This window comes from Rhamphochromis sp. 'chilingali' (genome assembly GCF_963969265.1).
Source record: "Rhamphochromis sp. 'chilingali' genome assembly, chromosome: 7".
NCBI classification, from domain to species: Eukaryota; Metazoa; Chordata; class Actinopteri; order Cichliformes; family Cichlidae; genus Rhamphochromis; species Rhamphochromis sp. 'chilingali'.
Window position 1 is genome coordinate 38,319,992 of NC_137934.1, and position 26,888 is coordinate 38,346,879.

Below are 26,888 nucleotides of genomic sequence, written 5' to 3' on the forward strand. Positions count from 1 at the left end.
AGGATTCAGTTCTATGAGGTCTAAATTATGTGTATGAAAATATTAAGTTTAGAAATATAATAATTTGTCATCAGTGTTATTTGTAAAAAAAAAAAACAACAACAAGGGGGTGGGGGGCAAAAGAAGTTTATTTGGGGGAACATGGGACGTTATACAAAGAATCTCCAGCAGATGGCGGTAACAAGACGAAGAATGTAACGTAACGTAAAAAATATATATATATAAAGAAGAAGAAGCCCTTAGCAACAAAAATGCAACATGTATGATGTAAATATGTGTGTTTTTAATATTCATACGTTTTTCCTCTAGCAGCTCGCTTAATTTAGAAAAGAGCTTCCAGTTGGATAACGACCGCGTTCAGAGCTGTGTCTTCCTCTGGCTGTGTGGGTAGTTGTAAGGCTAACAGCTAATAGCAGCTAATCAAACTTTTCAGCACCGATCCGAGAAGAAGATGGATTCAGGGGTTTTAATGGCCACCTCCAGAGGTCGGTTTGTGGAGGAACACTTAACACACTAAAACACATTTTCTAAACAATTAGGAGCAGGTCACAGTTGGGTTAACGCAGACATTTAGGGATTCGTTCCTAGCAAAATTAGCTTAAGTATACAACATACCTTTGAAATTAGCTCTGTATGCTAGCTTATTGTCTTATTCCTGTGTGCTAAGGTTACCTTGACAAATAATTTTACAGCATGTCTTATGAACGTGAATGCTGAATGTACAGACTAGGTAGCAAACATGGGGGAAATGAAGGTAACGGAGTTTGAGAAACATTGTTGTTGTTGAACATTCACTTGGAGGTTGCATTCAAAAACAAAAAGCTCCAGTAGGTAATGAACGAAAACGCTTTTGCTCACTGTGAACTACAGAATATTATTGTCTAACACCATATTTGTTTTATTGATTATACCGTTTTTTATTATTCAATACAAAAAAATCACATAATGTCTCGGAAGTAACTGTAAATGATAACTTAAAGTTTACATCCCAAAATCATATATATATATTGGTGTAATGTAATCGTTAACATCACAAGCTAATGTGATTTTCCAATATGGTGTCTATATACAATTTTTGTCCTATTCTCAATTAAATATAAGATGTAAATTATTTGCATAATTACATTTCATTGTTATTAATTAAATTTTACAGGCCATGCAACCTTTTTTTTTTTTTTTTAAAAAACAACAAAAAAACTGGATAGTCTGAAACGATGGGCTTTTGGTTAAGCATAAATGGAAGTACAGATTTCAGTGGTTTCTTTTTCTTTACAGGTGACTCATTACCTCTGGCATCACTGCGCCTTCTGGTATCTCCTTTGCAGCTTATGACAGCGTCAATGTGGCAGGTGCTAAAGAAACAGGACGTGATGAACTACTGGAAGGTGGCAGAGTTTGTCTCATTGGTGGTGGATATGGTCCCTGAGCTGCTAATGTGCAAATACAGGACTCAACTGAACCTAGGGTTAAGAGCTAGAGTGAGTACTAATGATAGTTATTTAAAAAAAAAAATAAGGCTTTAGGCTCATCACCCTCATGGATGCAGATAAACTACATGACTAGTAAACTGTGCTGTGAACAAAGGGCTTTTCTACTTTTTTTCTTCCCCTTAAACAGTATATTCTTGAATTGTGTCGAAATGAAGACCTTGTGAAACCTGAGTTTATCATGCGTTACCTGGACAAGGTTAAATCGTCGCACGCCACCCTGGTAGATGTGAGTGTTTATACACAGATTAAGTTTTCATATTCAGCACACCTGTGTTTGACCCTTAATCCGCTTAGTCATGGCTTTATGAGGAACATAATTTTTATACATGTGTTGCAGATAGAAGCCTCAAAAGAGGATGTTACAGTTACCTTTCTTGAGTTGATTCAGACTCTCCTCAAAGACCCTGAAGAGAGACAAGACTTTTTCACGGTGAGGCAGCATAATTTACAACCCGTTAAACCAAATGCACCCAATTGTGTTATTTGTAGTGACAGTAAATTTCATATGAAGCAGATTTCTGTTGTCATTATTGTTATCAAGCTACAATACACCATGTTCTTTATTGTTTACTGTAATTAAGAATGCATGAATGAAAATGCCATAAAAGATAATAATGATGACAGAAACAAAATATCCAAAATGTATTATTTTTAGGGGTTAAAATGTTAAAATAATATATTACACTGCTGCAGTGTCTGGGTGTGGTTTTTATTTGGGTTCCAGTAACATTGTTTTTATCACAGGAAGTCTTTCCTGCAGAGTTTGGATCTCAGTATGACCGTGATCTGCAGACGCTGTTTTGGGAGTTCTACTGTCGACTGGCTCAACTGCTGCCTGTTCCTGACGTTGAGCAGGTGAGAGGTGTTGTACTGATAAATACAGTGTGTAACAATAAAATTTGTTCAATAAATCACTATGATTTAGTGAGTCACTATATAGGATCATTGTACAAATACTGATGTGGTAATATAAAGGAAGTGTTATATGGAGGTTTCCCACAAAATTACCAAAAAGACCCCACCCCAATTAATTGTATGTTTACAGCTATTTGGTACAGCTCTTAAGTTTAATGCAGTTTAATACAGCATATATGAAGCTTCAGTAATTTGAGTCTTTGATGTCAGAAAGTTGGCAATTCTACTTTGTGTTTATTATTACAGTCATGGTGATAGTGATGTATTGAGATTTTATAGAGATGTGACATTAAGTTGTCTGCCATTTTGGACAATCATGGTGACAATGTAGGATCAAGTGAATAAGGCCCCAGTCACTCAGGCCTAAAGACCAGTCCACAATCATCTTGTAGCCACTGGTCATGAGCGAAAAATGAGTGTTCCTGATAGTGATGTGTCGGTCGCGAACGAAACGGCTCTTAGAGCCGACTCTTTGAAGTGAACGACGCGAGCCGGCACCTTATTGGGAGTCGTGGGTTTTTTTTTTTTTTCTTTCTCTCACCCTCTCTCTCGCACTTTTTTTCCGCTTCACTCCGCACGCGAGCCTTGTGCTTTGCGCTGGGAAGAGGGGGGAGGGGCAGTAGTTACACTCTCAGTAGCACAGGAACAGAGCGGGAGGGAAAGAGAGCCAGGGACAACAACGTCACATTAGAAAGGTATAGTAATCATCTACAACTATTTTCATTTGCGGATGATAAAGGATTCAGAAAGTTTATTCATGCAGGCCCATATGACAGAGAATGTGCATCTTCTTTTTGTTTTCGTATTTTAATTTATATTTAATTGTGTTGTGGTTTGCAGTGTTTTGTGTTGTTTCACTTTAAATTTGTTTAAAAGGAAAAAGCTGAAAATTTAAATAGTTAAAAGTTGAAATGTAAATAGTTGGTTTTTGTATTATATGATTTATTTATTACATTTTATGTGGAGTGAATAAATAAAAGTATATTTACAGTGGCCCCTAGAGACAAAGCACATAAAAACTCCAAAACACGTACAAAACACAACAGAAGTGCTCCAGGATGCTGGGCGCAGTGTTGAGCTTTTGTTACCTAGTGGCTACACAAGCCAGCAAGTACCAACAACCGGATTTGGTGTGTGGTAGTAACAGGTAAATGAACTTTTTTTTTTTCAATTATTTGAACATATATGAGTGCTTGTGTATAAATACACACACACAATACACATGTGCTTTCAATTGTGTAATTTAAGTGATCTAGGTAGCTCTGGTTTGGAAGTTCAGTTAATGCTAGAAATGTGTTTTGGAGTTTGTACGTGATTTTTGGAGTTTGTATGTGCTTTGTCTCTAGGGGTCACTGTATATATTTATATATAAATAAAACCACTTTTTTTTTCTTTTACATTAGTAATTCTTTTTGTGAAAGAGCCGGCTCTTTTTAGTGAGCCGAGCCGAAAGAGCCGGTTCTTCAAAAAGAGCCTAAAATCCCATCACTAGTTCCTGACTGGTTGTGTTTGGTTGCTCGAGGTTGATGATAGTTGCTGGGAAAATTGCTGAAGCCTCAGTCAGGCAGAGAGTCATTGGCCCTGTACTATGAAGCAAGTTCGGTATACCCAGGATATATTTATGCCATCTGGCTTCAGATTTTTTTTAAAGATTTTTTAAAATATTTTTTAATATACAATAACAATAAAAAGGTTATGTACATAAAATCCAAACAACAAAACTGGTTGAAAACCTACAACTTTCTGTCCATGTAGCATTTATTCCAGTAGTCTTTGCACTATATGCTCATGCTCATCAGTTCACAAAATGTGTTTTTTGTCTAACTCTTAAAGGTAAATGGATAAGAGCTCCTTGTATCCTTGTATTTGTCTAACTCGGTGTCTTTGTTTAGCTTTCACTGTGTCAGCATATTTTACTCTGAGCAGTCAGTTTTAGTAAAGTTTCAAGCCCAATGACACAAGAAATTACTGCTAATAAATTATATGTTAAATGAGTCAAAATAAGTTAAAAATGTATTTTTATTAAAAATATATAATAATAATAATATATATTATGAATAATAATAATAATAATAATAATAATAATAATAATAATAGTATTATTATTAAAATGCTTCTGCATTCTTAGTCCTAAACCAGTGATGAATCTTACACCTGTTGTAATTTTAGGATCCTGTATGGGTCTGTATTATAGATGTGTAGAAAACTGCAAAAGGTCGAATCAACACGTAACAAATTAATGCTCTTAAATGAAAGCTGTGACCTAATATTTTAAAACCTACTTATTGTAGTGTCACCTGTTATGACATATGGAAAAAGATAAAGTTTATGATTAATACGAACTACATTATGTCACTGCTAATAATGCCACGTGCATTAGTAACACTGTTTAGGAACTGGTAACTGTCTGCACTTCTGAGGATTTAGGCCTTTTCATTTATTTAATCACTTGTACTAATAATACCTGAACTACAGTAAAGGCACATTTTACTTGATAATACCAATGGTTCAGGTTGTTTTTAAGCTATTTTTGAAGTTCAAACCTGTGTTTAGGTAATTAATTCAAGTATACTGCATATTTATTACCTTTACCACAGACTGTGTCCTGGCTCAGAGCTGAATCCTCTGCATTGGAGGATTGTGTTCATGCAGTCTGTGAACCTGCAGATCTGAAAAATCTGCTCCAACACCACAAAAACCTTGCGCATTTAGAGCAACATGGTTAGTCACTTCTTGCAATCGCATCAATTGTATTTTACATTTTTGTGCAAACCAGTGGAAGTAACTCATGAATCTACCTCATTCCGTTTGTGCAGTTCCACCTTCAAGTATGGGCGACAGCATCGTTTCCTCACTCTCTGCAGTCCTCCCCAGCAGAGGATCAAAATGTATAGAACAGGCCAACGAGTCAGATCCACCACAGGGTACCGGTGAAGACGCACACACTGTGACATTTGTGGATGACATTGCAGTTGAAATAATCGCAGTGACTGATTATGCAGAGGTTGAATTGGGTCCAAGCACTGATATTGAAGTGCTGATGGGAGAACACTGCTTTGAAGGAAGAGGTGCTAATGCAGTGGCTGAAGATTCATTGGTCACATTTGCTGAAGAGAGAGCCAAGGAAGAGGGGTCAGGTGAAGCAGATGAGAAAGAAAGACAAGAAAAATCAAACGCCCATTCAGAAGTGAACATGGTTGACTCGGCATCCCCTCAGCCTGTAATGCCTGCGGGGCCGCATGACTGCCCTGACTGCGAAAAGAAATTCAAGTTTGCGTCTTCACTAATTGCCCACAGAGTCATCCACACCGGGGAGCGCCCTCATCGTTGCAGCGACTGTGGCCGCTGCTTCTCCTTCAGGCAGTCCCTCGACAGACACCGGCACACACACAAAACTGGGCGCAAGTATAACTGCCTCATCTGCGGAAAGATCTTCAACTCCCTGTCAGCACGCACTGAGCACAAGCAAACGCACATGAAAGACTACGTTTACACCTGCCAGCAGTGCAACAAGACATTTAACTGGGAGCTGTCGCTTGCGAGGCATCTAAAAACTCACACTGATGGGCAGACTGCAGACGTGCCTACAGACCGCTGTGAAGATGGGAAAGACTTTGCGATGGCCGAGGCCAACATCAGTGAGGCTAATGTTGAACTCTCTGAACTGCAGTGCCAGGTGCAGGCAGATGATAACTGCAGCCCAGACGGTGAGCAACATAAGGGCAGAGAGCCTCAGGGTCTCATCTCTGAACCTGACAATGATGTCATTACTCCAGTCAAGGTCCGTACAAGTGGGCGCAAACGCAGGCCAACCATGAAGATCCAGCTGATAAATTTACAGAAGCAAATGATGACTAAAAGCAGGAAAGAGATCACGAGTGCAAACCCTCCTCCACTGAAGCCTTTGCCTTTAAGCCGGTAAAATCTTGCTTTTGATGCGTCATGTTTTAGATATGGTTTAGCTAGTTCCTGATTTTGTTGTGGTGGCATGATGCATGCTCTCTGAAACATAACATCCTGTTTTGCTTACACTTTTTATTACAAGTGTAGTTGTACATATGATTGAGTATAAAAATAATGGGAAAGAGGCTGATTAAAATAATTTTTGATTAATGTCTCTTTTCTTTTCTTTTACAGTGCAGAACACTCATATGGGTCACCTGTGGTCTCGTCGAAGGATGCTAATGAGAGCAAGTGTTCTTTAGCATTTTGGAGTTACTGAATCTTTGCACCATTAATACAAAATCCCAGAGAGAACAATTCATAAATAAGATTGAATAGAAAGTTTATTTATAATATTTATATAATATTATAAATGTCAAAGTATTGATAGATGTAGAAATTATAACTTTATTAAAAACGCAAGTACCTTATTAAACAACAAAAAATATAAAAGCATGTAACTGTTAAAACACAAAAGTTATAACAATTTATCCAACATTGATTTTGTTTTATTTTTAGTATGTTTTGTTTTTTTTTACTCTCATTTATGATCATTTTGTCAGGTTCTGCAGCAGACAGCTCATCGGCTGCTTTCTCCTGTCCTGAGTGCTCCTTCCATCACTCAGAACAAGCACAGGATCAGCAGCACATCTATGACGTTCACTCCATTGAGATCACTGAGGACAAGTCAGTTCTTCAGGCACTCACAGATGAAGAGGGAAATTTTAGTTGTGCAGACTGCGAGAAAAGCTTCAGGTTCCTTTCCTCACTAAAAGCCCATCAGCGCATCCACACAGGTGAGCAGCCCTTCTCGTGCTCCCAGTGCGGGCGCCATTTCTCTTTCAAACAGTCGCTGGAGAGGCACAAGCAGACACATACCTTGGGACGCCAGTACGAGTGTGTGATCTGCGGGGAAGTCTTCAAGTCCCTGGCTGCTCAGAAAGAGCACAAGAGCACCCACATGGAAAATGGGGAGTACCTGTGTTCAGATTGTGGGCGCGCGTTTACCTGGAAGTCAGCACTGGTGAGGCACCTAAAGACCCACAGCCTGGATGCTGGCAAGTCAGAGGATTCTTACAAATGTCCTCGCTGTGATTTGAGTTTCAGCTGTGCCAGCTACCTCAACAGGCATCTCCAGACTCACCAGGAGGAACGAGTCCATACCTGCAACTGTGGAAAGAGCTTTGCCTACCGAGCAGCTCTTACTGCACACCAGCGTATTCATCAGAAAGAACGGCCACACATGTGCACACAGTGTGGCAAGGGCTTCCTCTACAAGGGAGGTCTTCTGAGCCACATGAAGATCCACTCCAAGGAAATGCCATTCATGTGTTCTTTCTGCGGCAAGAGCTTCAAGAGAGAACGCAACATGAAGAAACACGAGCGCTGCCACACCAGAGAAAACGTTTTCAGCTGCTCACAGTGTGACAAGAGTTTTGTGTACAAGGCAACACTTGTCAGACACGAGCTGACGCATTCAGGTGAGAGGCCGTATCTCTGCTCTGATTGTGGGAAGGGTTTCTTCTCCCACGCAGAGCTTTTGAAGCACGAACGATTCCATACAGGCCACAAGCCCTTCCAGTGTCCCCACTGTGGCAAGAAGTTCACTCAGTCTTGCTACCTTACTATCCATCTGCGTTACCACACCGGAGTCCGACCATACGCCTGCAACGAGTGTGACAAGAGCTTCCTGAGTGCCAACCGCCTGAAAAGACACCAGCGAACACATTCAGGGGAGAAACCTTATGTCTGCGGAGAATGTGGGAAGGGTTTCAGGCAGTCTTATAATCTGAAAATGCATCAGAGGACACACGTCATGAAGTTTCCATAGAAATGATTTTCATTGTATTGACTGCATTTGAATTGTGTTGCAGGTAAAACACACTGACTAGAAGTTTGTTTGTCATCTTGGCTTGAATTCCTCAAATAATAAAAGTAACAAGGTACTATAGAAATTCAGTCTTTTATTGGTAAGTGTGGCAACAGAAACTTTAACCAAGGTTTGGGGAAAAAAATGTTTACAACAAGACACGTTATTTTCTTTTAACAGCAGTTGATTCATTTTACACAGTAACAAATATCTGGCAGTTCCTGAAAATTAGCTTACACATTTTGATTATTTAGTGTTGCATTTGTTATAAAATTGTCAAAAGAAATTTGGATCTCATTTAGGGACAGAATTCAGTTACAGGAAGGAAGGACATTTTATGTAGAGAGGGGGGTAAAAGTACAAGAAAGTATGTCCTAAACTACCAAGATGAAACGCTGATTTTACTGTAAGAGTGAGTTTGAGCAGCACATAGAGAAGACACCTCAGAGTGACCGGATTATACAAGTTGAAACAGACGTATGAACAGACTGAAGGTTATGCAAAGCCTGTTGAACTCAGAGTGAACTTACACAGCTATGTGCAGAGTGATAGGGCAGTGGTCGCTCCCCATCGCTTTGTTGCGGATCTTGCTGTCGCACAAGCCCGGCAACAGAGAGGATGACAGCACAAAGTAGTCGAGCCTCCAGCCCACGTTCTTTGAGCGGGCATTCATCATGTAGGTCCAGAAGGTGTAGGCGTTGGTCTGCTCGGGGTAGAGCTCGCGGAAGCTGTCGACAAAACCTGCCGCCAGTAGCTGGCTGAAGCCTTCGCGCTCCTCGGGGGTGAAGCCGGCATTTTTCTTGTTCCCCTTGGGGTTCTTCAGATCGATCTCCTGGTGAGCAACGTTGAGATCTCCACACAGCACCAGGGGCTTCTGCATGTCCAGCTCACTCAGGTACGCCCGGAAGTCCACGTCCCAGGTTTTGCGGTAATCAAGGCGAACAAGGCCTCTGCTAGCGTTTGGCACATATGCCGTCACCAGGTAGAAGCTGGGAAACTCGGCAGTGATGACACGGCCCTCCTTATCGTGCTCTTCTTTGCCTAGAATATTAGTCAAAATTAAGTCAGTTGCTTCACCAGTACTTAAACTGTTTGTATAGGTTTAATGTGTTGGTAAAGCATACTAAAAATGTCTCTGTTGGTTTCATCTAAAATTTTATACTGATAAGGCAAAAACATTAGTTTTTCAAGAGCAGGAATCTGGTAATCACACAATGTGCTCATTATGGGAGGACCTTCTAAACTACCAATGGGGCTTCATGCTAAACAGTCCCTATTTGCTGTTATCCACTAATAATTTAAAATAATCATTTACTTCAAACATAGAAGATTACACATCTTTAAAATGTTGCTGTACATGTTTTTTTGCCATTTCTAGGCACCATAAATAACTAAGCAGAACACAAAGTTCACCCTTACCAATTCCATAGGTCACTTTGATGGGTTCAGTCTTGCAGAGCATAGCCACCCCACTGTAACCCTCCTTGTCACCTGATGCAGCCCAATACTTGTGAGGGTACTCAGGCATTGAGGTGATTTCAGCAGGGAGGGCTTTCTCTGCACACTTTGTCTCCTGTAGGCATAAAATGTCTGGATCCTCCTCTCGCACCCACTGGGAAAAGACAAATGTGCTTGTTAGTATCAGTCAGTCTCAAAACTAGCTAATTAATGCTTCTCCAGACAGCAAACTCACATCCAGGCCCTTCTTTTTAACCCAGGCCCTCAGCCCATCCACATTCCACGACGTGATCTTCATGTTTGCGTTGCGTCCGTCTTTGCTGGTCATTTTGTCAGGAGGGTCATCATACAGTATCGGAGCCTCTGGTTCCTTGGCTGCCTTTGCTTTCTTTGAAGGAGCTGTGAAATGAAAGACAAATAGCACAGGGTTGGATAATAGATGATGTTGGAAAATCTATCTATAGTAAAGGAAAAATCCATTTCAGTTCATCAGGGCATGCTGGTAGTACCAGAGGCTGTGTCATTTTCTCCTTCCACAGCTGCCTCTTCTGCCTTCTTGCCCCTCTTCATACTTGAACTCACTCGGACGGCAAGCACACCTCGCAGACACACAACACCACAGGCACCGCTGAAAAACACAACAAGAACCATTTAAGTAATGCATCTGTTCAGTGCACAAAGGTCAAATGCTGCACCAGTATGCAGGACACACAGGAAGGAATCTCATACATAATAGAAAACAATCTCAACATTGAGGATTTGTTGCGTTTCCACTTTTATGTCTTTGTGTACACGTAATCAGCGTTTTAAAATGTAAGCCACAGCAGTCTGAAACAATCAACTCTGTATATTTTTTATTTATTGTTTACTCTATTTAATTTGTAAAATGTGTACACACACACACACACACACACACACGTAGAAAAATATTTAGTATACACATCCAGAAATGCATATACTATTATATATTGTACATATATTTATTAGTTTCAGATGTAGCCATTCTTGTATTTTGCTTGTTTACATTATTGTATTTTGCACAACTCTGTTGCTTGTGAAGCTCGCACACAAGAATTTCACTCACATGTGCTGTACCAATGTACCTGCACATGTGATGTGACAATAAAAGTGATTTGATTTGATTTTGATTTGATTTGATCATCCTGTGTTCTGGATAATTGCAACCAGCTCTTTTCTGAATCAAGACAAATTCAGAAAATCAGCGTTAGTTCAAGTTTTAATTCAAATAAATTAAAACTAGATTGATTTAGCAGAGCATTTATATAGGTTGTTTGGCTGAATACAGAGCTGTAAACATGATTAAGGCCAACAAACTAGAAACGGAAATTAAAGAAAAAAAACAATAGAAGGAAATGGAAAAGGTTTCAACACTGTAAAGGTAGCAGGTACACCAGAGACGTCTTGAAGAAATTTCACCAGTATGATCGGCAGTTGCTGACTTATGTTATTATATTCAAAGATGCTCAGGGATACATTCAGAACCTTGCGGAGCGTCTTAACTACATCTGAAATGTATTATTAATAAAAGTAACTAATACTGGACAGATGCTGCTGATATCAATGTTTATGTTTGACAGTTAACAATTTGGATAAAATTAAGTCCTTCTATCGCATAAACATACGTAAAACGAAAATAAGCGAACATAAACACAGTGCAGAGGAGCAATAAATACGTACAGTAAGTTTTTCTAGTTCTCTCTGTCTGTATGCCGAGAATTAGACTTACAATGGCCGACTTCAATGTGACTATTTACATCCTAATCACATTTTCTGACAAAGCGGAAGCGAGATGAGCTTTTATTTCAGTGCAAGTCTCTGGTTGAGTGCTTTAAATTCAACACATTGTAGAAATTGGCGACCAGCTGATGTAAAATTAATGCATGCATATAATTTAACAGCAACAGAATGAGCTATTAGGAAGTTTGCCATGTTAAACAACAAGTTTAGCTAACAGCAGACTGTGCTACCGCTAGCCTTTTCTCTCTGACAAAGAAAGCATGCGGCCTACGCCGAGAATGAATGGAAAATAAGCAGCCAGCTAACAAGCTTTCCTCCGAGCTTATCTGATTATCAACGAATGCAAATGCGCTGAGAATAATTAGCGTCTTCATTTCAAACACGTTTCGGTGAAAAGACATGCAAATAACCTTACTTGCACTTTCACAACAGGATGTAAAGCCCAGACAACTGCTGCTTCCCAGGCACTCCCCCCCAAACACACACACAACACACGCGCCACAGCACAGCTAAGACTTCTGTCCACGTGCTTTGCTGAACTACTGACTGTCTAAACACATGCCTGAAAATTACCGAGAAAAATTCCACATTTGTATGTCTTCTTGAAAAATAAATACGTACTTGCTGCTGTAATGTACACAGTTTATTACCGTGGCATGTTAGTTAAGTAAGGCTCTGTTTTTACGTTGTCTTATGTTAAGGGAAAATGTTAAGGCAAAATGGTCTGTCAATCCTACCAGTGTTTGGGTCCTCTGGGCTTCGTTATGGAGGAGCTGAGCTACAGAAATTAGCCCAGCCAGTTAGGTTTACGTGCGTAAAAGTTAAAGCGATATGAATTAAGATTAATGTGACCTACCGAAGGAAATTTTAAAAAGTAGGTAAATATATTTTGTTTTCAAAACCGCATCACCATAAATTTACTTTTGGAAAAAAAAGTCGGTCTGTTCTCTGGCGGTTAGCATAGGAGCTAATTAGACAGCTATCAGGATGCTTACGCTTTGGTTCTTTTAGAATAGAATTGAATAGAATGCCTATATTGTCACTATACAGTTGTACAATGAGATACAGAGCATCTCCTACTCAGTGTAAACATGCTGGGGGGAGGGGGGGGGGGGGGGGGGTACAGTTCTGCAGCGCTATGTACATATGGACAGTATTAACATATATATAAAAACACCCAGCACGCCCCTGCGGGCGGTTTATCCTTCAAGCTCGGGTCCTCTACCAGAGGCCTGGGAGCTTGAGGGTCCTGCGCAGTATCTTAGCTGTTCCCAGGACTGCGCTCTTCTGGACAGAGATCTCCGATGTTGTTCCTGGGATCTGCTGGAGCCACTCGCCTAGCTTGGGAGTCACCGCACCTAGTGCTCCGATTACCACGGGGACCACCGTTACCTTCACCCTCCACATCCTCTCGAGCTCTTCTCTGAGCCCTTGGTATTTCTCCAGCTTCTCGTGTTCCTTCTTCCTGATATTTCTGTCATTCGGAACCGCTACATCGATCACTACGGCCATCTTCTTCTGTTTGTCTACCACCACTATGTCCGGTTGGTTAGCCACCACCATTTTGTCCGTCTGTATCTGGAAGTCCCACAGGATCTTAGCTCGGTCATTCTCCACCACCCTTGGGGGCATCTCCCATTTTGACCTCGGGACTTCCAGGTTATACTCGGCACAGATGTTCCTGTACACTATGCCGGCCACTTGGTTATGGCGTTCCATGTATGCCTTGCCTGCTAGCATCTTGCACCCTGCTGTTATGTGCTGGATTGTCTCTGGGGCATCTTTACACAGCCTGCACCTGGGGTCTTGCCTGGTGTGATAGACCCCAGCCTCTATGGATCTTGTGCTCAGAGCTTGTTCTTGTGCTGCCATGATTAGTGCCTCTGTGCTGTCTTTCAGTCCAGCTTTGTCCAGCCACTGGTAGGATTTCTGGATATCAGCCACCTCCTCTATCTGCCGGTGGTACATACCGTGCAGGGGCCTGTCCTGCAGCTGGATAGCGTAGTGGTTAGACTACACGCCTTTGGAACAGAGGATCGCAAGTTCGATTCCTGCCTGGGGCGTCTGTATCCAGTAAGGGTCCTAAGGCTAGACCCCCTATGCTAAGCAAGCCTACCGCAGACATGAGCGAGACAGATAAATATGAAGGCATGCCGGCTCGGACGTCGCCCGGATCAACAAGGTCCGCGTCAGGTGTTGAGGAACCAGGGCACCCTGACGAAAAGTGGGCTACTGGAACAAGAAGGCATCGGTGGGCAAGAGACGAAAACAGGGCGTTGTTGGAATGCTACTATGCAAGTAACCCCGGCGGAAGGGGCTACATGAATAGGATGAGGGATATATATATATATATATATATATATATATATATATATATATATATATATATACAAGACGTAAGTAATATGTAATAAATAGTGTTATGTATATACAGTTGAGTATTGCACATGGAATTGGTATAAATAGTGTTATGTATACGTTATGTTGTTAACGTATGTTATGTTTACGTATTGATTGTCCGAACGTTTAATGTGGAAATATGTAGGTTAAAGGTGTATTATCAGGGTTAAAAAAATGCGCGCAATAACATGTTATCTGCATAAAAATGTTTGCTGCTAAATAATTTGAATCTTGAATTTTGGTGTTGATTGTATTTGTGTTGTGTTGTGGTCAAGTCAAGTCAAGTGGCTTAGGACCATCCATCCATCCATCCATCCATTCGCTACCGCTTATCCTTTTCAGGGTCGCGGGGAGTGCTGGAGCCAATCCCAGCTGTCATAGGGCAAGAGGCTTAGGACCATATAATAATAAATATGTGCGTGATGAAAGTTGGGCAGCTCGACTTTATATGCTCATATGGGTCTGACCCTTTCACTCCTTTGATTTTTTTCCGTTTTGTACATAACTGTTTTTGGGGCAAATAAAATGCAAGTAGGGATTAAAACCGCAGAATTAATGATTACCGGTGCTGGAAATACTAGCGCTTGATGCAGTGTTTTGATTTTGTTGCCACGGGTACCCACAAAGCAATGCGCGAAAGTCACGTGGTCTGTCAATCTCTATCCGGTTGTTCAATCTGACGTCACTAGCCGTGTCTGGGTCTAAACTCCGCTGCAGGTCCATATATCAAACGATCACTATGGCATTACTGAGAGTTGAAAAACTGTCTAAAGTCTTTCATCTTTAATAAAATGATCAGTGTCTGCTCTACCAGGCGTAACAATTGAGTTTAACATCCAGGCATCCATGAAAACGGAATTTATGACATTTAACGGAGTTAGAAGTTAGCAGGGAGTTAGCTCGCTAGCTTCTATCTAAATACAATATAGCATGTCCTGACTGCGGGGTTTTGGAAACAAATTAAAACGTACAGCTCTGTTATCACTTCCAGCATAAATGAAGACAGAAAACTAAACAGCAGTGACGTTTGTAGGGTTACTGAAGTTGGGCTAGCTGGTATATAATGATGTGCTACGTGACCGCTAGCGACACAGGTATGTTAGCATAATATAAACAAGCTAACTTTTTTTCCACTCGATAAAGGTTAACGTGAGTGTTCTCGGTGGTCAGAAACAAATGTAATCGCATGGCAGGATGCTGTAAAAGGACCAAACTTCAACCAGGAGAACAACTGAGATAATCCATCCACAATACGAGGTTAGTCATTCATATACTGCTGCATGGGCTGGGCTGTAGTTACATCCTAAGGTTTTAAAAACTGAGCTTAAATAAATGATTAGCGGTAATAAAAGCCGAGGGAGGTCAACAGTGATCACTGACTGTTTTAGGAGCTTTTTGAGATCAAATAGAAGAAAATACATAACATTAAACATGTTAACAACACAAAAGCCATATTAAACGCAGACAACTTTAGACCCGGAAGTAGGATTCGTGGCGTCATCACTGAACAACCGGATTGTTATTTCAACCATGAGCACCGCAACACCAGACAGAACAGCACGGTACAGACACAAGACAGTGCAGACACAACAGTGCAATAGAAAAGGGCAACAATGACAGTGGGTTGTGCAAAAAGTAACTTGCTGTATGAAGGTGTGTGTATGAGATTGTGCAGATGAGTGCTTGAGATAGTTATGTGTATGAAGGTGTGTTTGTGTGTGTGTGTGTGTGTGCGCGTATGCGTATGCGTGTGTCAGTCCAGTATGAGTGTTCTGACGGCTTGGGGGAAGAAACTTTTTTGCAGTCTGGTAGTGAGAGCCCGAATACTCCGGTACCTCTTGCCAGAAGGCTGCAGGCAGGGTAAAGAATGTGTGTGAAGGGTGCATGGGGTCCTCCACAATGCTGGTGGCTTTGTGGATGCAGTGGGTGTGATGAGTGTCTGTGCTGGAGGGAAGAGAGGTTCCAATGATCTTCTCATCTTTTCTCACTATCCGTTGTAGGGTATTGCGATCTGATACGGTGCAGTTACCATACCAGACATATTTAGATATGTGGATGTCTAGTCCAAAAATTTCCAGTATAATCTGATTTTGTTTTATTGTGCCTTTTTCTTGCCTGTAATAGACTTCTAAGAGAGATGAAGGGTTTAAATGAAAAGACACTATAACAACACAGTGACTTCCTTCTTTCTGAAACAGTTTTTTCTGCAGCCATGACTGTAGTGATTGGATTTGAGGGCAGTGCCAATAAGATCGGCATAGGCATAATCAGGGATGGGGAAGTGCTTTCCAACCCCAGACGGACTTACATTACACCTCCGGGTCAAGGTAAGTTAGAGTTCCTCTAAGATATTAATGATAACTCCAACATACTGCTTATATGAAAATCTGTTAGTTGACTGCATGCTTTTTTTTATATCTCAGGGTTCCTGCCAAGTGACACAGCCAGACACCACCGTGCTGTCATACTAACCGTCCTGAAGGAGGCGCTGGAGCAAGCGGGGCTAAAACCTGCAGACATCGACTGTGTGGCATACACCAAAGGTAATATAAAAGATTTTAACTTTCAGATGTCTGTCAAAAATTTATCCAAACATGTTCTCATCAAATAAGGGTCATAGTGAACTTTAAATAACTGAGAGTTGATTGTTTGTTAACAAACAAATGTTAGTTTTATATTGTAAGTTACTCAAAAATGTCACTAATTTCTGTGTGCCATTAAAGTTCAGACCTTCGTTAATGAAGAGCTCCCAGTCAGAAAAAGGATAGCTTAAAGAGATAGGGGATTTTTCCTAATAAACAAGCCAAAGAACATTTGTCAAGCTCCACAGTTTATAAAGAAAATGGATCATGTCAAAATTTCTCTTATTTGTCCTTCCTTTGACAACTATGACAATTATTAAGGCCTGCTTTAAGAAACACATGCTTATCTGACTTACATCTTACATCTTGGGTTTTTTTTTTAAACTATGACAGAGAGAATATAGCTTAGGGCTATAGCAGCTTTAGACTCTAAGAACATAACTAATGGAGGGTTCAAAACCACCTGATCCAGCCCTAGTTATCAACTATAACAAAAAGTAAGTTTAATCAGACCCTGAGGAGTCTGAGAGCTGAAGGCTCTGGCTCCCATTCTATTTTTATAAACTCTAGGAACTTAAATTAAGCCTGCAATCTGAGAGCAAAGTGCTCTGTAGGAATATTATTGTACTAAAAGGTCTTTAAGATATGAATTGAAATAAAGGGACTGTGATTCTTGACTGATGTCTGTAGAAGACCAAACCAATAAGTTGTTCTCCTTCAGGTCCTGGTATGGGTGCACCCTTGGTGACGGTGGCTCTAGTGGCACGCACAGTTTCACAGCTTTGGGGAAAGCCGCTGCTCGGTGTGAACCACTGTATCGGACACATAGAGATGGGACGACTTATCACCAAAGCCAACAACCCCACCGTGCTTTATGTTAGTGGGGGCAATACACAGGTTGGTTCCTCCCTGTAAGCCTCATGCAGAGCTTTTTGGCACAGAACATCTGCACTGCATTTTCTGATGAGCAGCTGTCAGCTAAACAGCAGTATATTTGAAGTAGAAATGCAGTTTGAGTTTTGTTCATCCTGAATTTTGTGCAGGTTATTGCATATTCAGAGCGGCGGTACCGAATATTTGGGGAGACCATCGACATTGCAGTCGGCAACTGTTTAGACAGGTTTGCCAGAGTTATTAAGGTTTGTGTCATACTTCTCAACATGAAACCATCAAGTTGCATTTCACTTAGTGCAACAGATTATCGAAGTAATCATACATCTATGAAACGATTTCTACACTCAGATTTCCAATGATCCAAGTCCAGGCTACAACATAGAGCAGATGGCCAAAAAGTGAGTGAGATCACTGAATAGTTGTGAATATTTAGTGTTCTTTATGTCTTTTAATTTTTTTTATGTTTATTCTAAACTTTGCTTTCTCTCCACATTGCCAGAGGGAGTCAGTATGTGGAGCTGCCATATACAGTAAAGGGCATGGATGTGTCCTTTTCTGGCATTTTGTCCTACATTGAAGTAAGTCCTTTGCTCTTCTGTAAAGTTGGTTGTGTCATATTGATTGAGTTATCTCAAGGCTACTTTTGGTTTACGTTCTTTACATTTATATTCCTTCCACAGGACGCTGCTCATAAGATGCTGAGCTCTGGTCAGTGTACATCAGAAGACCTGTGTTTCTCACTTCAGGTACAGCATAGCGCCTTTATACACACGAAAGTCAGAAAGTTCATATTTTGGTTACGTGGAAAACATTTGATCCAGTTACCTTTGGTGTCGCAGTGTAGTTATCCTCTGATAAAACACGTTAAAGGAGTTTTTCTCATTGACTTTATAAGATTGTCAGAACATATTCTGAAACAAAAATGCTCCTTCTCATTTCAAGTGCAACTGGAATGAAAAGGAGCAGCTGGCATCTTCTGGCAGCTGGTTTACCAGGTTTTGTACATTGTGTGATTTACTGAAAAGTGTGATTCAATTTGTTTAAGGAGCGGCACAGAGGAGGTTTCACACTTTTTTAATTGATAAAATAAACTAAAATGAAAAAAGAACAAGCTTTTCACACACACTGATTTGAACATAAAGTCCTTTTTTGAAAAGCTTGTTCTTTTTTTATTTTAGTTTATTTTATCAATTAGTTTTAGCGAGAGTTACGAGAGTTTTAGCTAATAGATTAATTACATTTTGATTACTGAAATGATCAGTTGAAAGCAGCACATTATTTGAATTGTTTAAGATGATTAAAGCATACTGGATTATCAAAATATTTACCTCTTGAATTTCTGTTAATCAACTACTTGTTGCAGCCCTGATTGGTGTGTTGGCATCAGTGATGTCAGTATTTCCCATTAGTATTGCTTCTGTCTTTGCAGGAGACATTGTTCTCCATGCTGGTGGAGATCACAGAAAGAGCTATGGCTCACTGTGGCTCCCAGGAAGTGCTGATTGTCGGGGGCGTTGGCTGTAAGTATATCTGAAACGATCAGCTGCAGCTTATTCTAAAATATTAAAGCAAATATGCTGAAGCATTTAAGTTTTTGCAGTCATTTTGTGTGCGCTACTTTTACTGTTATGAAATGCTTTGCAATCAGAGTGTAAGGCTCGATTTTATCTGTAAAGAAACGGGAACACCAGTTTTCTTCTGTGTAAAATCCAACAGAATAAAATGACTTCCCACAAGCAGTAAAGCTGTCTACATGAACTTCAGCAATTCTAATTATTATACTCTACAGCGATGGGATACTGTCATTGCCTATCCCTAGCCTGGTTGAGGAGTTTAAATGTGCAGAAGTGAGGCCTGAGATGTCACTCATGGACTCCCACGACCCCATAGTGAGAGGCACTGCTCCCACCCTAGCAACGGGGAGGAAGTGGACCCCAGCCACATCTGTGCTACAGGCGAAATCCGCTCTTCGGCATCGTGACGTGGTGGGTCACGTCCAACAGGGCAGAGGAGGATAATGGCCGAATCACTCGATGAATCCAAGGTCCACTACTGATGATGTGTCCCAAATTTTAAAATGATAAGCTAGATCAGATCTCTAATCCCTAAACCTAACCAAGGAAGGAAAATGGCAGATTAGCCTGGGTAAAAGACCGAAAGTTGAGGCACACAACGATGCGTGCTGCTGACAAAGTTTCTGGGCTGCCTTTCCATCCCTCAAGAGTCTCTCCATCTAAAGCAATGCATTCTTATCAGGGACTGTAACATCTAGTCCTTCTTACTGATTCCAAGGTTCGTTGTTTCTAACTACTGTTTGTTTATGTACTTATTGTTACAGTCACCCAGGAATGCCTTGGATCCCTTAAAGTCTAAGCCCATTTTTGAAACTCCTCTCTGTTTACTGTTGCTATGAATGGAAATGAGTTCACGCTCTCAGAAATGTGTTTATCTCATGTTCCAACCACAGGTAATCTGCGTCTGCAGGAGATGATGGGAGTGATGTGTAAGGAGAGAGGAGCAAAGCTGTTTGCCACAGATGAAAGGTAACCCAGTCTGCCCAACACTCAGATCCTTCACTTTCATTTCCATTGAAACTTCACTAGAATTAGTTTCACTTTTACACGCACGAGCAGCAGTTTGGTCCTAAGACCGAGTACAGCATACTCTCACCCACCCTACTTTTAAGAGTTAATGTGTTTGTTATTTTCAAAGCTCTGTGAATTCCAGGTACCGTACAGTCATGAAATTTCCTAGCTGATTCCACAGTCAACTGTTAGTGATATTTTAAGAAAGTAGAAATGATTGGGAATGACAGCAACTCGGACATAAAGAGGTAGGCTACATATAATCACAGAATGGGGTCAGCAGCTGTTGAGCCACATAGTCAAAAATTTCCATAGACACACCAGAAGGTCAGAAGCTGTTGTAACTGCAAAGCCTGTGGATTAAGAGTTGGATGTCACTCAATCTCATATGTGTGTGAAGGCAGATGAGCAAATACTTTTGGTTATAAAGTGTACCATTCATAGCCACAAAAACATCTGATGTATGAAGCTGTTCTTGTGTGAACACATGCAATGGAGCTCTTCATTGTGACTTTTTCAATTGGTGTGATAGGATGTTGATCTGGCTGAAAGATGCAGATAACAAAGATCAGTTTGTTGCCACAGATTTTGCATTGACAATGGAGCGATGATCGCTCAGGCCGGCTGGGAGATGTTTCGGTCTGGTCAGGTGACAGAGCTAGAAGACTCATGGATCACACAAAGGTAAGGCTTCATAGACCTTTTCAGTTGTGATTTACGGTAATAACCCACCATAGAATCACATTTATGTTCCTTACTCATTATAGGTCGATTATATGTCTGTATGAGTTAAAGTGGCTGTTGGGTTTAAAAGTTGCTAATCCTGACTCTAGGATGGAAAAATTCATTCGTATTGTGTTTGTGTTCATATTGCTGTGCTTGCAGTAAATGACCATGGGTTTCTCTCCTGTTGCAGGTATAGAACAGATGAGGTGGAGGTGACATGGAGAGACTGACTGCAGCACCATCATTTTGTGGTCTGTTGTGACACATTTAGCGTGGTACAGCGGGCCTCAAACATAACACGGCAGCTCCACAGATGAATACTTTTCTGTACATCCAAAACCTGATCTCATCACATGTTTGAAAAACTATTCAAACACATCCAAGAGACATACTGCTGTAACATGGTCCTTCATGAAAAATGTCTCAAACGCTCAGACTGTAAATTAGTTCAGTTCCTGAGCTATGCTTCACTGGTTAAGGCCTTTACACGCCAACAACAAAAAATGCAGACTATTAACCAGGAAGACTGCAGGTTTCCATTTTGAAGGGTTTATCCAGACAGATATTTGATATCAAAGGAGCTGGTTTCATATTTTTAGTGCCTAACTAACATTTAAACAGCTCACACACAGAGCTCGGTGTTGGATTGTATGAAGGAGTAGCTTTGTATTACCAAAAATTTTACTTTTCTTAAATTTCCCACCTTTGTAACTTTAGGTTCTGGAGATGTACCCGCAGAGGCCCTCTCCCAGAACTTGCTAGTATAATTTCTTGCACATTTGTGCTCTTATGTACAGTTACAACAGAAAGTTTCTCATGAAATAAGTGAGATTTTCAACCCTGTGAGGTTGCCAGCAGTAAATGACAATTTGTATTGAAATAAAGAGGATTAACAGATCCACTCAAGTTTACTCATTTTTATTAAGCAATACTGTCCTTTTACATTCTTCCTCCTTCTCCAGTGTAATTTTTATTTAATAAATTCTTTTCAAAAATCAACACACTGAACATGGTGACATCCCTTATGGATTCATAAGTAACATTCACCCAATTGGGACCAAATGAAAACAAAAGGAACACAGCATTAATATGGTGATGTGATAAAGGGTGAACTCTTCTGTGCCTTTGACTACACCCCCTGTAAACTGAAGACTTGGGTACAGGAGTCCTCTGCATACATTAACAGTAAAACTCAAGCAGGAATGAGACATTCTTCTGATTTGTAATTGATGGGGGAGGGGGAAAGTCACTCTGGTGAGGGCTTGCACACAGGGATTGGTAAACAAATTCTTTGAACAAAGTGCTTGATTGACCACTCGCTTCACAGAGGACAAAGTATGATAAAAACGGCAGCTTTCAAAAAGGAAACAAATTAAATTACAGCGCCTATAGTTAAAAAAAAAAAAAAATCTACACATACAAGCTTAAAATGGTAATGTGAGACAATGAAAACAGGTCTGATTAATTAAGGCAGGCTTTCTGTAAGGCGTTAAAAAAAAGTCCATTGCTGTAAGATCTTAAAGGAGTTAGTCCAAAGTGTCTCAGTGTGGCTTTGCGTGAAGACATCATCCTGAGTGCAGTGTGTGAGAACAGGACTCAAATTCGTCCATCTTTATGTATTTTATGTGTATGTACTTGTGTGTGTTTCCACTAGGGGCCTGTCACACTGCTAGGCTGGGTGCTCCTTGGTGTCCTTGTACCAGATCACCCTTTTTGGATCTGAGAAGCCAAAAAAAAAAAAAAAAAAGTCAAAAGGGACGCTTCATACAAACAGCAATGATTAGACCACTTTGTTATGCAACACATTTTAGCAAATTACCATCAATGAGTGTGTGTGACAAAATAGTAGGGAATAATGTCTTGCGCATATGAATGAATGCGCATAAATTAGGAAAACTCACCTTTTTTCTGTCTGTTGCAGATAGCGTTCCACTCTATGGAGTGAGAGAGGGGAAAAGAGGTAGTTGTTATTCACCATAATTTCAGATTTAATGATCTCTAGCCAGATGTCATTTTTAAAGCTTCTTGTGGTGGTTACCTTTACTATGATAGTTCAGAGCTTCCACTAGGTGGCGACAACTGAGCAGCAGCTTTCCATTGCTCTCGTCGACCTCTGCGCATGCAATTGGGTTGAGGGAGGTAGACACTGGAATTGGCCTTTCTTCTGGGGGCCTCACTGTGAGAACTGTGTCTAGCTGTAGGTCTGCTGGATGTTTAGAATCTGTGGGCAGTGGGGTACTGGAACGGGAGTTGGGGCCGGAGCCCTCTGTGACTGGTCTTGCCTCGCTAATGAAACTTAGACCCCACTGGTTCTGTAGCAGCATGCCGATGGCAGGTCGGTCTTCCTCCAGTGCTCCAGTTGCAGCTCCCGCCTTCACCTTGGAGGCATAGCTAACAGCAGGCTGTAGCTTGGCAGGACTGTCTTGCACTGGGAAGGCAGGTGGGGGCTTAAGTAGAGACAAACTGTCCTCGACCCATCTTTCCTTTTGATTAACCTTTTGTGGCCTTTCACTTACACGGCCAACACCCTTCTGACTTTCCCTGCGCAGACTACGACCTTTGTGCTGTGGGCCCCTGCGTTCCTTTTCCCTGCGGAAGCTAAAGGCATGGCTGGGACCCATCAGGTCACCATCGGGTGAAAGCTGCCGTGGCAGCTTGTCGCCTCCAGAGATGCATCCTCCACCCCCACCACCTCCACAGTTTCCCGAGCCAGGAGACAGGCGGCGGTTCCGAATGTGTGGCTCAGAATTGGCGGCTGAAACAAGGACTGCTTGGTCACATAGACCATCAGGCTCACACACAGTGTTGCTGGCTTCCCATGTACCTGAAGAAAATGAGCATTGACAAGTTGATCAGGTATCTGCTGTTTTAATATGTTATCATGCATACGAGCAGAAAATTCCAGTGCTTGGTGATTTGTAAGTGAAATCACTAAATCATATCATAATCACTTCCAATCAACATTACTGTCCTACTAGTATCTTGCCCTTACTTTAGTAAGCATACTTGTAGTGAGTAGTACACAAAGACTTATCACTTGGCATTGGTTAATAATGGTCTTTGCACTTGTCTCTACCATGCACACAAACATTGGGGGTAGATGACACACTTTCATGTGACTTCGGTGTGGCAGAGGAGGTGAGGCTGAACAACAGTTCCCTGTATAGCTGGCTACTTGCAAAGTTGTACAGAAAAAAATACCAATCCCAAAATAGACAGGATTGCTGGAATCAAAACAACTCTTCTGAAGAAATCTACCATCAACACTTTTGATGAGCAATTTATCAAGCACCAGTATAAAACGTTTTAGGTTCAACTTCCTGAGTCGGAAGGTGGAAAAAATGTAATTAAACAGACTTCACCTCGGGCCGTACCATGTGACTATTAATGCAATCTCACACAAGATGCTGATATAATTCAGGTCAACTAATCTCAAATTAATAAATAAATAATGTTGCCGTTGGTTAAGAGTAAACTAATTGTATTCCTAACTGGCAGTTGCCCATCACAGGTCTCAGCTGTCATCACCATACTTGTCCCCGTGTCTGATCTTGCCCAATGACCTGTGTCACGCTGTCCCACTTGCTGGCTCATCATGAAAAGGAGTGACTGGGTAACAGTCTTTACGGGAAGGCTCTCCCGTTTTGGTTGTTAAATCATTCTCTGTCCGCATGGCGCCACTGAAACATACTCAGACCGACTCAGACATTACTGTTGGCCGTGTTCAAATGCACCACAAGTTGAAACATAAAGAGGAAGCACATAGCTTACAGCGGGCCTGATTAGCGTACCCGCTCCAAAGCGCCACATTTCAAAAGAACTGGTGAGACCGACCACCGCCCGGCCGACCCCGTCTCATTTACCGCTCCGAAATTTCGAGAAGCAGGCTACCTCCGCAGACTCTTCAGTGTCCCGACTATTTAGAAACAAAGATGTCAGAAATGATTTAATAGTTTCCATTTGTGGAAAACAACTCCCGCTGGTTCATGTGAGCGGTGCTTGCGGCTAAAAAGATAGAAGCTAACAGCGAGCACCGGTGTTAGCAAACTTTAATTAGCAGCGTCACGATGTGGAGCATAAAACTCGACGGTTTTATGTATCTAAAGGTTCCACTTTGACCATCGAAAAATGTATGAACATTAACTACAGCGGGTCGAGTAGATATGTTTGTTTTTACACGTATTAAGGTTGTAAAAAGCCACCCAGAACGCTAGCCGAAGTTTCGTAACTCCCCCCACCACCTCATTCAAAGCGGAGAAAGGCTTCCCTCGGCGCTGCTAGCCCGCCGCTAATGCCGCGGCCAAACACATAAATAACACATCTGAAAGTGAAGCGTTACACTCAAATATACCGAAATATAGCACAAACTCACCTGTTTTAATATGCATCTCTTTTCGCTTGATGTGTCGTTGAAGCTAAACCGTTGAGTAACTTGTTTACAGCGTTGAGATAACGACAGCAGCCTGCTTGTAACCACCACCCGGAAGCGACACGAAAATGTGGGTGGGACAGGAAGTGCCTGCAGATAAGTGGTCCGGCGGGAATCTCGCCGTGAATTTAACCCTCCACTTCACACATTGTGATAGTGTATGCTTAAAATTGTTCAGCATTATTTTCTGACACATTTTGGACCATTTTATTGCCAAAAAAAAAATGTTATATTTCAGACACCCGTTTCCGAGATATATCCACAACTTGCCCCTAGGCAACTAGGCTTGTATAAAACAGAGGCAATTACTAACTCATAGATCATTACACAATTGTTGGAAAGCAATAAAAACATAAGAAAATCGTCCAAAAATGTCAACCAATTTTGATCAAAGAATTGAAAAAACACATTTAGATTATTTAGCTTTATGGCTTGATACAGGCTTAAGTTCGAATTGTCCAATATAATGTCATATTGATTCTCATGTTGTGAGACTTTGCTGTCATTCTGTGTGAAACTTAATAAAAACAGTTCTTTTGTGCTGTAAAACAGAGCCGCACATTACACTTTATAGACATTACCTCTGTTTTTTCTGTGCACCCGGGAACCCTGCATCTTGCCTTGTTCAATATTGTAATGCAATTAACCTATAACAATGCAGAGAAAACCCTGACAATTAGACGAGCCCCTATAAGCAAGAACATGGCTACAGTAGAAAAGGTAAACTCCCTTTTAACAGAAAGAAAGCTCCGACAGAACTAGACTCAAGGATGGGCGCTGTGGGTCTCTGCTTCCTTGTTTTCTCTTCATGCTTTTGAGATATCCCACACTGGATTTGCACAGACTTTGAGCAATTTTGCATTTAAAACCACATTTTCATTTTCAGGTGCCCCTACACCTGGAAGCTCAGACAGATGGACACACTTTCCAATGTAAACTTAGGATTGTAAAAATAATAATCTGATATCATTATTATTACTTGGTGCTACATGAAATAATATTATTATGAAAAAACACACAGTTATCAAAGTCTTCCACAAAAGTACCCCTTATCGCACAAAGAAAAACTGAATTTCTGATCAGGCAAAGTAAAAAAAAGCAAAATTAAAAACAAAAACACTCTCCACATCTTCTTACACTCACACGTATTTTTGATTTACAGTTTATGTCATTTTAAATATGATTACTAGAGGAAATATTCTTACCTTCTTCTCACATCATGCGATCGTGTCACTGTGTCAGAAAAGGATGCCCGATGTTCAAATCACGCTTCATAGTGATTCCCACATCTTATTGAACTGAAATTAGATACCTTTCCAAACATTCTGATTGATCATTTAAGTTCACATGTACTGGGCCTGAGGCTTAAAAATGTTCTGTGTTGTGCTGTAGAGGATTAATGTACAAAACAGACTACCATGACAACTCATGTGAAAATCATGTGGACACTTTATGTCAGATACAATTTTGTGATTATTATTGTTACAACACTCATTACATTACTTTTTCATTATTCCACAAAATGTCCTGAAATGTATTGTCTTATAATTACAGTTAACCCCTCTGAGGTAGTGTTAGAGCATGGTTCTTAAGCCCAGGTCCTCTGCCAGAGGCCTGGAAGTTTGAAGGTTCTGCACGGTATCTTTGCTGTTCCTAGGTCTGCAGTTTTCTGAACAGACACCTCTGTCTCTGACCTCTGTGACTGTGGAATCTTTAGAGCCAATCTTACAGCTTGGCAGTTGCAGCTCTTAATGCTTCTATTGCCACCGGGACCAGTTGTTCTTCTAGCCACTGTTACTTTTCCTGTGCTCCATCCTGATGTTGCTTTCAGCTGGGATT

General features: G+C 41.0%; 4 protein-coding genes across 7 annotated transcripts; 2 read left to right on the plus strand and 2 right to left on the minus strand.

Moving 5' to 3' along the window:
• Positions 1-202: 202 nt before the first annotated feature.
• LOC308399439 (uncharacterized protein) lies at positions 203-8,621 on the plus strand. The gene is made up of 9 exons (XM_080886701.1): positions 203-485; positions 1,276-1,478; positions 1,618-1,716; positions 1,828-1,920; positions 2,235-2,345; positions 5,003-5,126; positions 5,222-6,323; positions 6,543-6,595; positions 6,911-8,621. The coding sequence occupies exons 1-9, from the start codon at positions 452-454 to the stop codon at positions 8,176-8,178; spliced, it is 3,087 nt and encodes a 1,028-aa protein (XP_080742827.1). The 5' UTR covers positions 203-451; the 3' UTR covers positions 8,179-8,621.
• On the minus strand, positions 8,292-11,980 carry apex1 (APEX nuclease (multifunctional DNA repair enzyme) 1). Its single transcript, XM_080886706.1, has 5 exons — positions 11,849-11,980; positions 10,185-10,303; positions 9,911-10,074; positions 9,637-9,829; positions 8,292-9,258 (listed from the first exon to the last, which is right to left on the minus strand). Exons 2-5 carry the CDS (start codon positions 10,243-10,245, stop codon positions 8,744-8,746), a joined length of 933 nt encoding a protein of 310 aa, XP_080742832.1. The 5' UTR covers positions 10,246-10,303; positions 11,849-11,980; the 3' UTR covers positions 8,292-8,743.
• Positions 11,981-12,125: 145 nt separating this feature from the next.
• osgep (O-sialoglycoprotein endopeptidase) lies at positions 12,126-21,526 on the plus strand. 4 transcript variants are annotated; one of them, XM_080886704.1, is made up of 13 exons: positions 12,126-12,311; positions 14,977-15,090; positions 16,032-16,160; positions 16,257-16,376; positions 17,137-17,312; positions 17,459-17,554; positions 17,658-17,707; positions 17,809-17,887; positions 17,990-18,055; positions 18,739-18,829; positions 19,777-19,852; positions 20,480-20,578; positions 20,811-21,526. In XM_080886704.1, the coding sequence occupies exons 3-13, from the start codon at positions 16,046-16,048 to the stop codon at positions 20,848-20,850; spliced, it is 1,008 nt and encodes a 335-aa protein (XP_080742830.1). In that variant the 5' UTR covers positions 12,126-12,311; positions 14,977-15,090; positions 16,032-16,045; the 3' UTR covers positions 20,851-21,526. The 4 variants fall into 4 exon arrangements, with proteins under 4 accessions (XP_080742830.1, XP_080742829.1, XP_080742831.1 ...); XM_080886703.1 differs by having other exon boundaries at positions 12,126-12,307; XM_080886705.1 differs by lacking the exon at positions 14,977-15,090.
• Positions 21,523-25,147, minus strand: LOC308399443 (uncharacterized protein). Its single transcript, XM_080886707.1, has 4 exons — positions 24,993-25,147; positions 22,659-23,444; positions 22,522-22,554; positions 21,523-22,339 (listed from the first exon to the last, which is right to left on the minus strand). Exons 1-4 carry the CDS (start codon positions 25,006-25,008, stop codon positions 22,290-22,292), a joined length of 885 nt encoding a protein of 294 aa, XP_080742833.1. The 5' UTR covers positions 25,009-25,147; the 3' UTR covers positions 21,523-22,289.
• Between the last annotated feature and the right edge of the window lie 1,741 nt (positions 25,148-26,888).

Bases quoted from the DNA above. Each gene is read 5' to 3' on its own strand.
- LOC308399439 (XM_080886701.1), top strand. From the start codon at position 452: ATGGATTCAGGGGTTTTAATGGCCACCTCCAGAG. The intron at 2,346-5,002 runs GTGAGAGGTGTT...CCTTTACCACAG, and splicing joins CTGTTCCTGACGTTGAGCAG to ACTGTGTCCTGGCTCAGAGC. The intron at 5,127-5,221 runs GTTAGTCACTTC...CCGTTTGTGCAG, and splicing joins TGCGCATTTAGAGCAACATG to TTCCACCTTCAAGTATGGGC.
- apex1 (XM_080886706.1), bottom strand. From the start codon at position 10,245: ATGAAGAGGGGCAAGAAGGCAGAAGAGGCAGCTGTGGAAGGAGAAAAT. The intron at 9,830-9,910 runs GTGAGTTTGCTG...GTCTTTTCCCAG, and splicing joins TTAAAAAGAAGGGCCTGGAT to TGGGTGCGAGAGGAGGATCC. The intron at 9,259-9,636 runs GTAAGGGTGAAC...CTAATATTCTAG, and splicing joins CAAAGTGACCTATGGAATTG to GCAAAGAAGAGCACGATAAG.
- osgep (XM_080886704.1), top strand. From the start codon at position 16,046: ATGACTGTAGTGATTGGATTTGAGGGCAGTGCCAATAAGATCGGCATA. The intron at 16,161-16,256 runs GTAAGTTAGAGT...TTTATATCTCAG, and splicing joins CATTACACCTCCGGGTCAAG to GGTTCCTGCCAAGTGACACA. The intron at 19,853-20,479 runs GTAACCCAGTCT...TTGTTGCCACAG, and splicing joins CTGTTTGCCACAGATGAAAG to ATTTTGCATTGACAATGGAG.
- LOC308399443 (XM_080886707.1), bottom strand. The intron at 22,555-22,658 runs GTAACCACCACA...CTCACTCCATAG, and splicing joins TCTGAACTATCATAGTAAAG to AGTGGAACGCTATCTGCAAC. The intron at 22,340-22,521 runs GTGAGTTTTCCT...TTGGCTTCTCAG, and splicing joins CTGCAACAGACAGAAAAAAG to ATCCAAAAAGGGTGATCTGG.